At 33.4% G+C, this 15,610-nt stretch overlaps 1 protein-coding gene across 5 annotated transcripts in view; it reads left to right on the top strand.

The window, feature by feature from the left end:
* The window catches only part of Lrp1b (LDL receptor related protein 1B), a 1,779,935-nt gene that overhangs the window by 1,493,152 nt on the left and 271,173 nt on the right, over nucleotides 1-15,610 (top strand). For all 5 annotated transcript variants that reach the window (XM_078017329.1, XM_078017328.1, XM_078017330.1 and 2 more), the window contains exons 46-47: nucleotides 859-987; nucleotides 6,049-6,168. In XM_078017329.1, the coding sequence (XP_077873455.1) occupies nucleotides 859-987; nucleotides 6,049-6,168 (249 nt within the window). The remainder of the gene's footprint in view (nucleotides 1-858; nucleotides 988-6,048; nucleotides 6,169-15,610) is intronic.

Here is a 15,610-nt window from a genome sequence, read left to right as displayed (position 1 = left end):
GTAGAATGAATTGGACATAATTTTCCTATGCTCATATATGAATACACAACCAGTGTAATTCCACATCATGTTCAATCAAGGAATGGGATCAAAATCATACGGGTGGCACCCCATGTTTGTATAATATGTCAAAATACACCCTACTGTCATGTATATTTTAAAACAAAAACAAACAAAAAAGAAGTTAGTTGGTGAAGAAGCCCAAGTTAGAAGTAGGGACAAGTGGGGAAATTCATTTGATTGAGATGATTTCAAATCTGGCATTAAAAAAAGGGTGCACCCCCTTCCTGTAAAATTTCAGTGTATTGAATATATCATAGATTCTAACAAAAAATATAAAAACCACTATCAGTATGCACAAAACTATTTACCTAACTCTTTGTAAACATTTACTTTTAAAATAGACTACTAGGAACAGGGAATATGGCTTAGCGGCAGAGCATTTGCCTGGCATGTTTACAGACCTTGGTTCTGTCTCCAGAAACACACACACACACACACACACACACACACATACACACACACACACACACACACACACAAAACACACACATTGTTGATCTAGTTGCACAGTCATTTGAATTTATACTACTCATTCCCTGCACACATATGCAAAAATTAAATAGTATTTAATACACAAATAGGCATAAAAGAAACAGTCATGCAATGCCCCCAAAACAAATTGTAAAAACAAATGAGAGTAAGAATAAAAATATTTTCTGATGAGTTTAATAAATTCTATCAAGCATTACTCTTCATTGAATTTTATAAACAATTGTAGTTTATGTTTGATTAAGGAATAAAATAGTCATGATATTAAAAAATGTTACCCAAAATATTGACTTCTTTTTATTTCAGCTAAAAATTCCTCTTGCAACATTTATTCTGAATTTGAGTGTGGAAATGGTGAATGCATCGACTACCAACTCACTTGTGATGGTATTCCTCATTGTAAGGATAAGTCAGATGAAAAACTGCTTTACTGTGGTAAGTGTCCAATATATGACTTGATCATTACAGAGTACAGTTTCTGATTCTTCTTATAATTTTTTATTTGCCTTCCTTTTTTAAAAAAAAATGTAAAGTTTATCTTTCTCATTAATGTGTAGGTCTAAGGAAATTGATTTGTCTCTGCTTGTGTTAAAATGAGGCACCTTATTTCCTATCCAGTAACCATGATATTCCTTGAAGAATTTTCTCATGGATTTTCATCCATGATGTGCAAATTAAATCAAAGTAGAAACCTATCTTTTAAACAGCTTTGTGATTCATCTTTAGCAGTAGGTGTTAGGCTTTCTTTAAAATGTTAATCAGAAATATTAATGATTTTGGGTATTGTAGTCTTATTCTATAGCAAAGGTCCACCTCCAGTCAATAGCATGTGGTGGGCTTGGAATCAGTCTTGTTCACTCTATGTTGCTAGAATTAGCACAGAGGCTAGTATTCTTTGGTACAGAGGTAAATTGCCTTAGGTGTGATCCTCATCAAGTATGACTGTCACAAGATGTGCCTCTGTTGATGACACCAAGTAATACTCAATCTATATCTCCTTCAGAAGAGGAGAATGGCTTTTCTACCCTAGGGGGAAAAATGCTGCTGTATTTTTCCAAGAAATTTACCTTTGTGCTATTTTGAAATGTAATGAATTGTTGTCAACCAGAGTTATCCTATAGTCTTATAGAACATTAGAAGTTGTTCCTAATGTTCTAACTGTATCTCTACATCCATCAACCATCATTTTCCAACCCTTCCTCTACTGATCCCTACCTAGTCTCTGGTAGCCACTATTAATTTTTCTCTGCTACTTTGAGAAACTGTAATTTCCACATATATGTAAGAATATGTGATATTTGTCTTTCTGTATCTGATTTATTTCTCTTAATGTCCTCTTGTTACATCATGTTATTGCAAATGGTGAGATTTCATTCTTTATGACTGAAAAAATATATTATTGTATATATGTGCTGCATTTTATTTATCTGTTCACCCATCAACAGACACCTTAGTTGATTCCATATCTTGGCTACTATGAATAAATGTGCTAGTGCAGATATCTCTTCAACATGCTGATTTTAATTTCCTTGTATATTTGCTCAATAGTGGAATTGCTGGATCAAATGGTAGCTCCATTTCCAGATTTTTTAAGGAAGCTCCATAATGTTTTCCATAATTTACACTCCTGTCAACAATGTTGGAGATTTTCCTTTTCTCCCACACCCTGACTAGCATTTGTTATCTTTTCTTTTTGATAATTGTCATTCTAATTGGGGTGAGAGGATAACTCATGGTGGTTTTGATTTGCATTCCCCTGATGATTAGTGATGTTGAGCACTTTTTCATATACTTGTTGGCCATTTGTATGTACTTAAATATATAATATATATATAGATAGATATGTGTGTGTGTGTGTGTGTGTGTGTATGTTATTTTTTTCCTATTGAGTTTTTTGAGTTCTTTTTCATTTCTGGCTAATAATACCTGTTAGATAAATATTACATTTTTTTCTTTAGTCTTCGTGTTCTTTATTTATTCTCTTATTTTTGTTCTTTCTTTCCTTCTTTCAATTGGATGTTTGGTTTATCCTCACTTTTGTAGTTCCTTGAGTTGTATTGACAGGTTTTAATTTTAAGTTCTTCTACATTTTTTGACATAGGCCCTTGTTGCTATAAACTGCCCTATTAATATTACTTTTGATGTATTTTATGGGTTGGAGCATTTTGTTTTCATCGATTTCAACAACAATTTTACATTTCTCATTTCATTTCTTAATTGGTTGTGCAATTCTATTGGTTGTGCAACAGAATGTTGTTTAATTTCTATGTATTTGTATAATTTTTAAAGTTTCTCTTGTTGTAGATTTCTGGTTTTATTCCATTGTATTCTGAGAAGATGGGTGGTATGATTTTATTTCTTTTAATTTGTTCAGAGTTGTTTTGTGGCCTAACGTATGATCTGTCTTGGAGAATGTTTCAAGTGCTGGTGAGAAGAACATGAATTATGAAGCTTTTGGGTGAAATGTTCAGTAAATGTCTGTTAAGGCCATTGATTGATGGTATAATTGAACCTCAATGTTTGTTTCTTGATGTTTTTGTCTGGATGATCTGTCTTTTGATGAAAGTAAGATGCTTAAATCCTCAACTATTGTTGTATTAGAATTTGTAGCTCCCTTGAGAACTAATAATGTTTGCTTTACATAATTAGTTGCTCCACTATTGGATGCATAGATATTTGCAATTGTTATTCCTCCTGTTGAATGGGTATCTTTATCATTATATAGTTACCTTGACTATTTTTATATTTTGTATTTTAAGTCTATTTATCTAATGCACATATGTAGTTACTCGTTCTTGCTTTTTATTTCTATTTGCATGTTATATCTTTTTTTTCACTTCTTCACTTTCAGGCTATGTGTGTCTTTACTGATATGAATTATTTTTTTTGTAGGAAGCATATAATTGGGTCTCTCATTTTTTAGTCCGTTCAACAAGTCTGTATCATTTAATTGGGGAATCCCTTATCTTTTATTCAATGTTACTATTGATAAATAAGAAAATATTTTTGTTGTCTTGTTCAATTTATTACCAATTGCTTTATGGGGCTTTGTTCCTTTCTTCCTCTTCTTCTTCATTTTTGTGGTTTGGTGATTTTTTGTGTCAGTGGGGTTTGGGCCTCTTTTTATCTTTTGTATATCTGCTCTATTATTGAGTTTTGTACTTTTTCATGTTTTGATGATGGTAGTTATTATCCTTTATCTTCTAGTGTAGGATTCCATTAAATATTTCTTTTTTTAAATTTTTTTAAATTTTTTTTCAAAATTTCACTTTTATTTGATGGTAAAATAAATTTTTAAAAGTATTAATCAGGGAAACTTGAACAATGATTGGATGTTATTTTAGGTAGCAGAGGTATATTTTTAAATTTTTATTTTATAGTACTCATATGGAAATACTTAAATGTGAAATTATATAATGCCTTAGATTTGCTTTAAAAATATCTGTAATAAGAGGGGAAGTGGATACACATAAAACACAATTGCCCAGGAGTTGATACTTATTGAACTGGGTGATAGGTACCAGGAAATTAATCACACTGATTCCTTTATTTATATATATGGTTCAATACTCCTTAATTAAAGTTTTTAAGTAAATAAGGGTATTAGTGCACAGGCTAACTTGATGGAAAAAATAAAGTTAGGTACATCATACTTTATATCAGGCACCAAAGTAAGTTCTAGAATAATTCAATGTAAATAACAAGTAAGGCAGAACCAGAGGAAAATGTGGGCAGATACTTAATAAGCTCAAGGAGAAAAATATTATTTTAAGCATAAACTAAAGGAAAATATCAATTGATCTATGAAAAAATTAAATTTCAACATGAAAACAAAAAAGTCCCCTCAACAAGTCAACAAAAAACTGTAAGATAAAGCATTGTTACACTTAATATAAAAGAGCTTTTAGAAAGTGATAAAAGAATAACATCTCAATATAAAACATGTCAAAGATCAAAGGAAATGAATGAGAAAAAATATTTATTTATTTATTTGTTTATGGTACCAGAGATTGAACTTAGGGGCACTCAGCCACTGAGCCACATCCCTAGTCCTAGTTTGTATTTTATTTATAGTCAGGATCTCACTGAGCTGCTTTGCTGAGGCTGACTTTGAACTTATGATCCTCTTGCCTCAGCCTCCTGAGCTGCTGGGATTACAGGAAATTTATTTTAAAGTTCCTCTTGCCTCAGCCTCCTGAGCTGCTGGGATTACAGGAAATTTATTTTAAAGTACAAAGAAATGACAAATAAATAAATAAATATGTATGTGATGTATATGTATATAATTATATACATATATAATTATGTATATATAATTATATAATGCAATCTCAGATCCAAAATGGTTCCGCTTATTTTTACTATCAGATGAACAAATCTTTTAAAATAAATCTTGGAGAAGATGGAGGGAAGGAACCAGGTACACCTATCCATGGTATTACTTGATGATGAGCCACACAAAATTGCTGTCAGGGCTAGAGTTGACATGGGAGCCAATGCCTGGTATGGGGTTGTATATTGTATTCTTTTTTCTTTAGTCTCCATTTCCTTTATTTATACTCTCCATTTTTGTTCTTTCTTTCCTTCTTCCATTTGAAGGTTTGGTTTATTCCTACTTTTTTAGTTCCTTGAATTGTATTGACAGGTTTTAATTTTAAGTTAAATTAAATTTAAATCTTAAAGCCCTGGAATGGGCTTTAAAATCATACCTGAGGTTAAATCTATGTTACCAAACGTTTTGTTCTGTGACTAGAATGGTCAACACAGCTCACTTATCTGTCTTTTGATTTTTTACAGCAACCAAGTAGTTCTAATAGTGATAGAGACCATTAAATAAGCAACTGTATATTTACTTATACTCAACACAGATTTTAGTAAAAATTTAGTATTCAGAAGATGACAGCTATTATTATTAGTAGTAACTTCTGCCCCAAATAAGAGAATGTCAAAAGACCTTCATTAAGGTAAATAGAATTCAGAAGATAATTCATCTTCTTAGGAAATTGAACACAGTTTGACCATAATCATAAAAGAAATTTATTGATATTCAGGTGACTTTGACCTGCTATTTCAGGAATACATGATTTTCTGCTTTTCTTTTTTTTTAATACAAAGCCTTTGCAGAAGCAAATGAGTTGATGATGAACACTGGGATGTTTTTGTTATTTTTGAGATAGATATTTGTTTCTTTTGAATTTAATATGTGATATATGTTTATTAATATGATAGTTGACAACAGTGTGAGTAAGAGGAAAATAGTTTGGGTATAATTTTAGGATATCTCCAAGTCTGAAACACTGATTAAAAAAGATCTTAACTGAATGAACTACTCCTTGGTTTGGTGACTATTATATCCAGTCCTTTAATACTACATGCACAGTACTTGTTTATACAGCCAAATCCAATCATTATGAATGAAATCTTCTCTGTAATTTTCATCTTGTAAAAGTGTTTCTATGTGACCTCAAAGTATGACTTTCTACTTTCATTTATAAGAAAACAGAAGCTGTCGAAGAGGTTTTAAGCCTTGCTACAATCGTCGTTGCATCCTTCATGGCAAGTTGTGTGATGGTGAAAATGATTGTGGAGACAACTCTGATGAATTAGACTGTAAAGGTAAATTTTCTTTCTTTCTTTTTTATTTTTGCATCACCCAATAATATTTTTATAATAAGTCTGCCTTAAACTTTTCCAAAATTTGTTGTAGTGGGCAACAATGTTTGTAATACCTAATAACACCTATGGACTACATTTTGGTAAATGATATTATAATGGAACTGGAGATTATTATGTTATGTGAAATAAGCCAGGCATAGAGGGATGAGTTCTTCATGATCTCACTCATCAGTGGGATGTAAAATAGTTGAGCTCAGGGAAGTTGAGAGTAGAATATTTGTTACTAAAGGCTAGGGAGACAAGAAGAGGGAAGGGGAAGGGAAAGGTTGTTCTATGGATACTAATATGCATTTAGTTAGGCTCAAGGAGTTCTGGTGTACTATTGTGCAGTGGAATGACTATAGATAATAATGCAATGTGGGTTTCAAAAAGCCAACAGAGGATTTTTGAGTTTTCAAGACGCACACACACACATACATACACACACACACACAGAGATAAATGCCTAAAGAGTTAAATATGTTTGACTAGATTATATTTTATAAAATGTGTAAATACACCAAAACATCACGTGGTACCCCATTGACATCTGCAATTTTTATAAATCAGTTAAAAATGAATTTAAATGTAATGACTGTATTTTTTTTGTTTCAACTGCTTCATTGACTTTTAAATTCTTGTCTTTTTTTCACTACTACAGTTTAATCTGCCTGTTCTTTGGACTTTTCTAACAAAATATGTAATACTGAATTTATAGGTCCAAAGTGCTCCCCTTTTCTCAATCTGGCTTTACCCATGATCTCATTTTCTTAATGATTTGACTGGAAACCTTAATGCTATCTCTGTGATGCTTCCTTCCTACATATTTATCTCCTCTTTGGCTAATCATTCTCCCAATTCTTTGAAATATCTTTCCTGTTCATCCATTTTAAGCGTGGGTTCAATGTCCTTTTAATGTTTTTCCCTGCCTATACTTTTTCAAATTCCTCCCAATGCTATTAATCATGCTAATACTATTTAACATTCCCCTCAGTGACTACTGGATAGACATTTAAACCAGGTTATCTTGATTAAAACCCAGTATTAACATTTTTTTGTCTTATTTTGTATAAAACACTTAAACAATCTATGCCTCAGTGTCCAAAACAGTAAACTAAAAAATGACATAAGAATATTAATATTGAATTAAATAATAAAATACTCAGAATTTTACTTAACATATAGTAAATGTCATATAGGCATTTGTTCTTTGCTTTTTCTTTTTTGAATCATTGACCTGATTAAGAACCACTAATCAAGTATCAATGTTTACATAATAAATGACATTGTGTTTTTGTCTGACATTTAAGGCTTTCTAAAATCTGGACCCAATCAATATTTCCACTTCTTAATTTTCTTTAAGAAGTCCACTATTGAACACACTTTTGTGAGTGAAGTGCATTAAGTGTGAAGACACTGAATTAATGAGATGTGGACCTCTTGCCTTTAAGAATTTCAAACCCTAAGTGACAGGTTGCCATGTAAACAGATGTAGATGAATATAAAATGCTATGATTGCACACATAAGAACACACCTTTTTTTTAACTTTTAAGTATCCTCCAAAATTTCATAGACAACATTAAATTTATCTCAGTCTTGAGGTTTAAATAAGGTGGAGAGATCAAAACAGATCAAAGTAGAGACATTAATATTGAAAGTTACAAGTACTTTGATTTATTTGGATTTCAAATGGGAGAGTGGTAAAAAAAAGAAAAAAGACTATAGTTATTAAAGGAAGGGGACAAAACATGAAGTGCATTATGTCCCGTTTTAAGGAACAGGCTTTATCTTGACCTCAACAGAAGTCTTAAGCCAAAGCATGGCCAATATGATCAAATATACATTAGAATTTTAAAAAGGAAGGAAAAGTATTATTGTACAAATAAAAATTATAATACTGACATCAGATTTAGAAAAGGGGCTGGGGATGCTACAACAAACAGCCAAAGCAAAGATTAAGGAGGGCGAAGACAGATATGATAACACTCTAAAAGATGGCATGTAAGAACTTCCTGAGTAATAAATAGAAAAATCATGGGGTGGAGAAGAATACAAAAATTTGAAGCAGGGGAGGGTATTTTTGACCTGTTATAAAATTATTACGTATTTTTTTAAAATTATTTTTCTGGACCTTTCTTTTGTGTTGGGAATGGGGATAAGATAACGAAGAGTATGTGCATTCTTGGATGGGAGCACTTGTAGACTTGTAGACAGTCAAAGGGAGCTGTTCCAAAGTCACTTGGATGGATAGCTCATAGTAGATTTAGACTAGAAGTACTGATTTTGGATTCATTAAGGAAAGAATAAAAAAACCTGGAGGGTGTACAGAGTGACGGTTGCATTAGCAGAGTGCATCAGAATTAATTGCTGAACTAAAAAAAAAAAAAAAGAAGAAGAAGATATTCATAAAAAGAAGTAAAGCACAGTAGTAATTGAAGGGTACTTGTAAGAAAGTAATTTCTCAAGAAATGAAGATCATTCTATATTTAAAGTGCTCAAAGAGGGTAAGAGTGTAGACATGGACTACAAGCATTCATCATGGTTAGTAAATAGTGACAATCTCTCAACTACCTTCGTGAAAGTCAGTTTAATGAAGTGGTGGGGGAATACCAGATCACATTGAGTTAAGGCAGAAAATGGATGTTCAGGGAATAGAGAAAGTGAATGGCTACGATTGTAGAAAAGAGTGATGGAAAGTATGAAGTATGGTTGTGAAAAGAAGGCTATGCAGTGTTGAAGAAGAGAGAAGAATGTTTGCAAGTCATCTTAGAGCTGTCTGAAAGGTTGGGAGGTGAATGCTTCTCATATTACACTGACTCTTAGCCAACACTTGACTTTAGTGCTTTTTCATTTCTGTGACTAAAAGACCAAACCAGAACTATTATAGAGGAGGAATAGTTTAATTGGTGGCTCACAATTTCAGAGGTCTATTCTTTATTTGCAAGCACCAAAGAAAGGTGTATTAAAGGCATTTGTTTTAGTCAGTTTTTCCACTCCTATGACTAAAATATCTAACCAAAACAATTTTAGGGGGAAAAAGTTTATTTGGAGGCTCATGGATTCAGAAGTCTCAGTCCACAGACTGCAGGCTCCATTTCTCAGGGTTCAAAATAAGAGTGGGATAGAGGGAAGCAAAATTCACTTGATCAGGAAGCACAGAGAGAGACTCCACTCTCCAGATACAAAATATATACTCCAAAGCCCCAGCCTCAGTACCCATCTCCTCCAGCCCCATCCTACCCACTTTCAGTTACTACTCAGTTAATCCCTATCAATGGATTAATTCACTTATTATGTTAAGACTCTCACAACCCAATCATTTCTCCTTTGAACCTTCTTATATTGTCTCACCCGTGAGTTTTTGGAGAACTCCTCACATCTAAAGCATAACAGCATTGAACCAGTTAATGCTAAAAATATCAAGCTAAATGTGAAAACAGAACATAAATATAGAAAGTAGATTTTAAAAGCAAATGTTTTTCACAAGGAATCATCAAAGCTAATAATTACTATAGGCTTCTTTTTTCTGTTTTAATATTTTTATTAGCATATTATAGTTTTACATATTTTGAGGGCTCATTTTGACATATTCATAAGCATATAACACACTTTTCTCCATTTCAATCCCCAGTATGATGCCCTTTGCTTTTTCATCTCCCTCTTCCTGATATTTTTATTCTACTCTTTGATCTACAATTATTGATTTATTTTTTATTGGTGCATTATAGTTATACATAAAAGTGGAATTTGTTGTGACATAGTCATACAAGGATATACTATAATTTGGTCAATTTTATTCCATATTTCATTTTCTTCCTAGGAAATGAAAATTTGTTTTTAAAAGTGATAAATAAATTAGTATGTTTGTGTTTATGAAATATAGTGCCTAGGACATGGTAGGGGTTTATTGAATTCTTATGTAGATTGTTGAAGTCCTAAGTATTATAAGATCCATTTTATTCTACTTAATGATATCAATACCTGCTACAGAACAGCAACAAAAACCTCAAAATGTCATTTCTGCCTTTTAGTTTAAACTCTTTGCTTCTATGTAATAACCATAGAAGCAATGTTTGTGGTCCCAGAACAATGGATTCATGAATCAAGGATCTGTCACCATCATTTCTTTTGTGAAAATAGTATAAAAATTGTAGCAGTTGGATATCTTAAAATAAACAAAATATAAGTCTTGAAGTTCTCCTTTTAAAATACAGATAATTCACTGTAAAATTGTTCATGGACACCTAGCACATACTTCATTACTTGTAAGCAATTAGTGCATTTAATTATTTGGAGTAGCACCTACAGATAAACAAATAGGTAGCTTTGTAAATGAAAGTCTACTTATCTGTTGCATCTCCTAGGTTTGATATTTTGCTCATTTAAAATTTGTTCACATAGTGAACACATTGGTAGGGTGCTTTTCAAACCACAGAGGTAAATCTTCAGTTTTCATTCCCCATAAGCCATCAGTGATTCAGTTTGTACTGCCCAACCACCTGCTTTTCATCACATGAAGGATAATGATGGAAAAGGCATGTACATGGGCTCAGGAAGTGCATAAAAGCATTCTCATTCCAAATATTCTCTTGTACTTACTCCCTCTCTGGTTAACATATCACAAGAATGCAGAGCTTTATTGTACATATATGAACATGTACTAATCACTTGCTAGTTTTGAATCTAAACAAAATGAATTAAAAAAATATAGTATGGTCAGTAGTGAATAAATGCATGGAGATTTTGATAGGCTGTAATGAAAGGCTAAGATAGAGCTATCTATAAATTATTTGATGTGCCGTTGAGCACTTGTTTAATTTATACATCAATAGCATACATTACTGTGTTTTAATTCCTCAGGGGCAGGGTCTATTTACAGAATGGAAATGTAAGTTATGAGGAATAATTTTTTGGTTTCTTCTCTTTTGGAGGAAAAAGAAATAGTAAATCCTCATCAATTCTTTATTTATTGTTTCTTTAAAGGTATTTTCATCATGACTGAATGTGAAGAGTTGTTCAAAATGTTGTCATTTTGTATTTCTCATAGTGTGACAGGTTGAGTGAATAGATCTGGGGAGAATGCATGATTTACCTTCTTCCCTGTATAAATTGCTTCCTTTGGGAAGTATATGAATTTCCTTGGGCCACCAGAATGCTTTTAGGGAGACTGAGAGCTGGGAGTTCTGAGGATAACTGAAGGAAAGAAAACTGGTGTTCTTAGGTTTTCCTAAGTTTATAGCAAATCTCTGAAAGGTTCCTCAACCAACAGCTAAAGAGAAAGGATAGATATGGCTAGAGAATAATTCGGCATTCCTTTTGTGTTTGCATTACCCTGGGAACCTAAGCATCGAATTAAATAAATAAATAAAAGATGTACTTTGAAAGTAAACAAAATAGAGATAGACAGACTATTTATTTATTTATTTATTTATTTTCTCGTTAGCTTCCCTTTGCCACAGGCTTGGTTAGAGGAGTTGGAAGAGAGAATTGATTTATGTTATTTATAAGGAGCATCCAAAGAACCACAGAAAGACCAATTGATTTTACATCTTTCACATCTCATTAAATATTTTATCTGACATGGTAAAAAGTAAGTGGAAGAAATAGGAAAATTAAGGAAGTATATGAGGAAGAGAGTGGTTTTACTTTTTTGCTTACTGCTACTTTTGATCCACAGTGCCAGTCAGATCTTTTTCTTTGTACTATCTCATTGCTATTCCTGATGTGGATGCACTATGTTTTCCCTCATATTTTTGTAAGCTAACTTTTTCTTTTGGACTATCTGGAGGAAAAAAGTCTAGTATTTCTCACTTGGCTTATCTTTATTTAGACCAAATTATTTTCTTTTTTCTCTTTTTCACAAAACTGAAAAAGCCTGAGGGAAGGTTGTCAGAAAACTTTCATATTCACTTGACAAATTAGAGATTCCAGTATTGTACTTTCTCAACATCACCCTAAGGATGATACAAGTTTGAATACTTTTGCTGACCAAAACAAAGTAAGGAAAATGAGGCAACAGAAAGGAAGAGGCTTTAGTTTAATTATTTAATAAAGCCCCTGTTGTTTCCATGGATTTCTCCTGTCAAAGGATTCTCCTTCCTTGCCTATGAATACAGTAGATATTAGTCCCACTTCCATCTTGCTTCCACTATAGAGGCTTAATAGTCCAATCCCATTGACACTGCTCACCCCAATTAACCCTCTAGAAGTTCTTAAACTCTATACCAAGACATGGAATCTCTAGAGACATGACTAAGCCTAAAGGAACAATCAGTTCCTGTTTGCAAAATTTGCCCTCTACAATAAGACAGCTGAACTCCCCTCACCATGTTTCATCAGTCCTGTTTTTAGTTAGGAAAAGGGGAGATAAAAAAATATCCATCCTACAGATTTTCTTCTTTCCATTCCACTCTTCTGACCCCATCTCTTCCCAATGTTTCTCTTTTTAAAATTAATTATATTAATTAATTTACAGTAGAATTCATTTTGATACATTGCACACAAATTAAGCACAACTTCTCATTCCTCTGGCTGTAATTGGTGCAGAGTTACTCCAGTAGTGTAATCATAATCATACATGTATACAGGGTAATAATGTCTGTCTCATTCTACCCCATGTCTCCTTTAAATATCCTCTCTTAACCATTCTACACAACTTGACAGTCATAGTTTCTTTTCATTTAGTCTGAGTTTTTCTCATTTATTTCTTCTTCTCAGAATTCAATCTAAGACTTTATTCAGTTTGCTCCGCTTTTCTACTCTTCTTATGATGTCTTCTTTACTTTTGATTCTACTTCAGAGCTTCTGACAACTATTTTTAAAGCCCCATATGTGTAGGATCCTTCAAACTTCTATTTTCTTTTCCTTCCTTCCCCCTCCTCCTCCTCCTCCTCCTCCTCCTCTTCCTTCCTTCCTTCCCCCTCCTCCTCCTCCTCTTCCTTCCTTCCTTCCTTCCTCCTCCTCCTCCTCCCCTTCCTTCCTTCCTTCCTTTCTTTATTCCTTCCTTCCTTCCTTCCTTTCTTTCTTCCTTCCTTCCTTCCTTCCTTCCTTCCTTCCTTCCTTCCTTCCTTCCTTCCTTTCTTCCTTCCTTCCTTCCTTCCTTCCTTCCTTCCTTCCTTCCTTCCTTCCTTTCTTCCTTCCTTCCTTCCTTCCTTCCTCCTCCTCCTGTTCCTCTTTCTCCTCCCCTCCCTTCCTTCCTTCCTTCCTTCCTTCCTTCCTTCCTTCCTTCCTTCCTTCCTTCCTTCCTTCCTTCTTTCCTTCCTTCCCCCTCCTCCTCCCCTTCCTTCCTTCCTTCCTTCCTTTCTTTCCTCCTCCTCCTCCTCCTCCTCCTCCTCCTCCTCCTCCTCCTCCTCCTCCTCCTCCTCGATTGTACTGGGGATTGACTCACGGCTTCATGCCTGTAAGGCAAGTGTTCTACAGTGAACTACATCTGCAGCTCTCTTGCTCCACCCCAGCTTTTACTTTTCTTGCTGAAACAAGATCTCAGTAAGTTGTCCAAGTTGGCCTCAACTTGTGATCCTCCTGCCTTAGTCTCTAGAGTAGGTAGGGTTACAAGGATGTATCTCTACTGTGCTTCCAGTTGTCATCTCTTTGAAATGCCATCCCCCACATTCATGAAGACATGATTTTCCTCTTTACCTTCTTAGCCACCGTTTTCTCATTCTGATAGAATCCCTGAATAGGATTCTCTGAGCAAACTTAGAAGACAGTCTGATGGTGGTAAAATTGTCCCCTCCTGGCACTTTCTGAAAGCATCTAAACTCTAAATTCAAGTAAGTTGTAAGATAGAAAATATTTATAGGCTTGCCTAGAAATATTCAAATATCTAAAACATTTCACAGAGAAATGCATTTTGTCTTCTAAACAAAGAGATTATATGAAATCATTTGGAACATAGTTATTAAAAAGCTGCTGATATACATTGAAGTCAAAGACAAAATGTAAATGATTGACTTGATTATCTTCTGTGTTATATATTACATTTACTATTTCCATTAGCAAAAAAAATAGTAAAAACGAAATGTAATAGAAAGGAATCATCAATTAGATTTTGCTTTTTAAGATATAAAATTTTAAAAAAAACTAATTGTGTTCCTGTTTTGGAACAATGCATTTATCTCTACTCATAATGGCATTATCTGTTTTACAAGCTAAGATGTTATTTATAATGAAGAAAACAGTGAAGCAATTATAATTGCAAATTGTAAATAAAACATTTATTCTAATCATCATTAAACACAAATAAATATGCAATTTCAAGATACAATTAAATATAATAAGAGCAGTGCTTTATGAAATACAAATGACATACACACCCTTGAGTAAAATTTGCATATTTTAAGGTACATTTTAACCATTTACAATTGATATAATTTCTATTTATAATTAAATAGGCTCTTTAAACTATCAACACTGTAAAAATGGAATAATCAAAGAGCCCTTCAGGTTGTACATTAATGTAATCAACCTGTGGAAATTTGAATTTGGAGTAAAAATTTCCACTATGTTAATCTAGCATACATACTATGCCATGCACCTGTTCACAACATATTGCTGGAAAGTATTATATGGTAATGAATGGGTAAGCAAACTAGAAAGGAGTATATGATGGAGAACAAGGCATTATGTACAAGGTGCATACAATGAGAGCAGCACACTGAAACTGATTTTCACTTAAGCATAGCAAAGAGCTGGAAAGCTATTCTTTAAAAAATATCGGATTAAGAAATGCTATATTGGCCCATTTGTTGATTGGGTTATTTGTTATCTTATTGTCTAATTTTTTGAGTTCTTTGTATACTCTGGATATTAGGGCTCTATCTGAAGTGTGAGGAGTAAAAATTTGTTCCCTGGATGTAGGCTCCCTATTTACCTCTCTTATTGTTTCTCTTGCTGAGAAAAAACTTTTAGTTTAAGTAAGTCCCATTTGTTGATTCTTGTTATTAACTCTTGTGCTATGGGTGTCCTATTAAGGAATTTGGAGCCTGACCCCACAATATGTAGATCGGAGCCAACTTTTTCTTCTATCAGACACAGAGTCTCTGATTTGATATCAAGCTCCTTGATCCATTTAGAGTTAACTTTTGTGCATGGCGAGAGGAAGGGATTCAGTTTCATTTTTTGCATATGGATTTCCAGTTTTCCCAACACCATTTGTTGAAGATGCTATCCTTCCTCCATTGCATGCTTTTAGCCCCTTTATCAAATATAAGATAGTTGTAACTTTGAACAGACACTTCTCAGAGGAGGACATACAATCAATCAACAAGTACATGAAAAAATGCTCACCATCTCTAGCAGTCAGAGAAATGCAAATCAAAACCACCCTAAGATACCATCTCACTCCAGTAAGATTGGCAGCCACTATGAAGTCAAACAACAACAAGTGCTGGCGAGGATGTG

Source organism: Ictidomys tridecemlineatus, chromosome 7 (genome assembly GCF_052094955.1).
Source record: "Ictidomys tridecemlineatus isolate mIctTri1 chromosome 7, mIctTri1.hap1, whole genome shotgun sequence".
NCBI classification, from domain to species: Eukaryota; Metazoa; Chordata; class Mammalia; order Rodentia; family Sciuridae; genus Ictidomys; species Ictidomys tridecemlineatus.
Note: the sequence above shows the minus strand (reverse complement) of the source record. Positions and strands in the feature narration are given on the sequence as shown.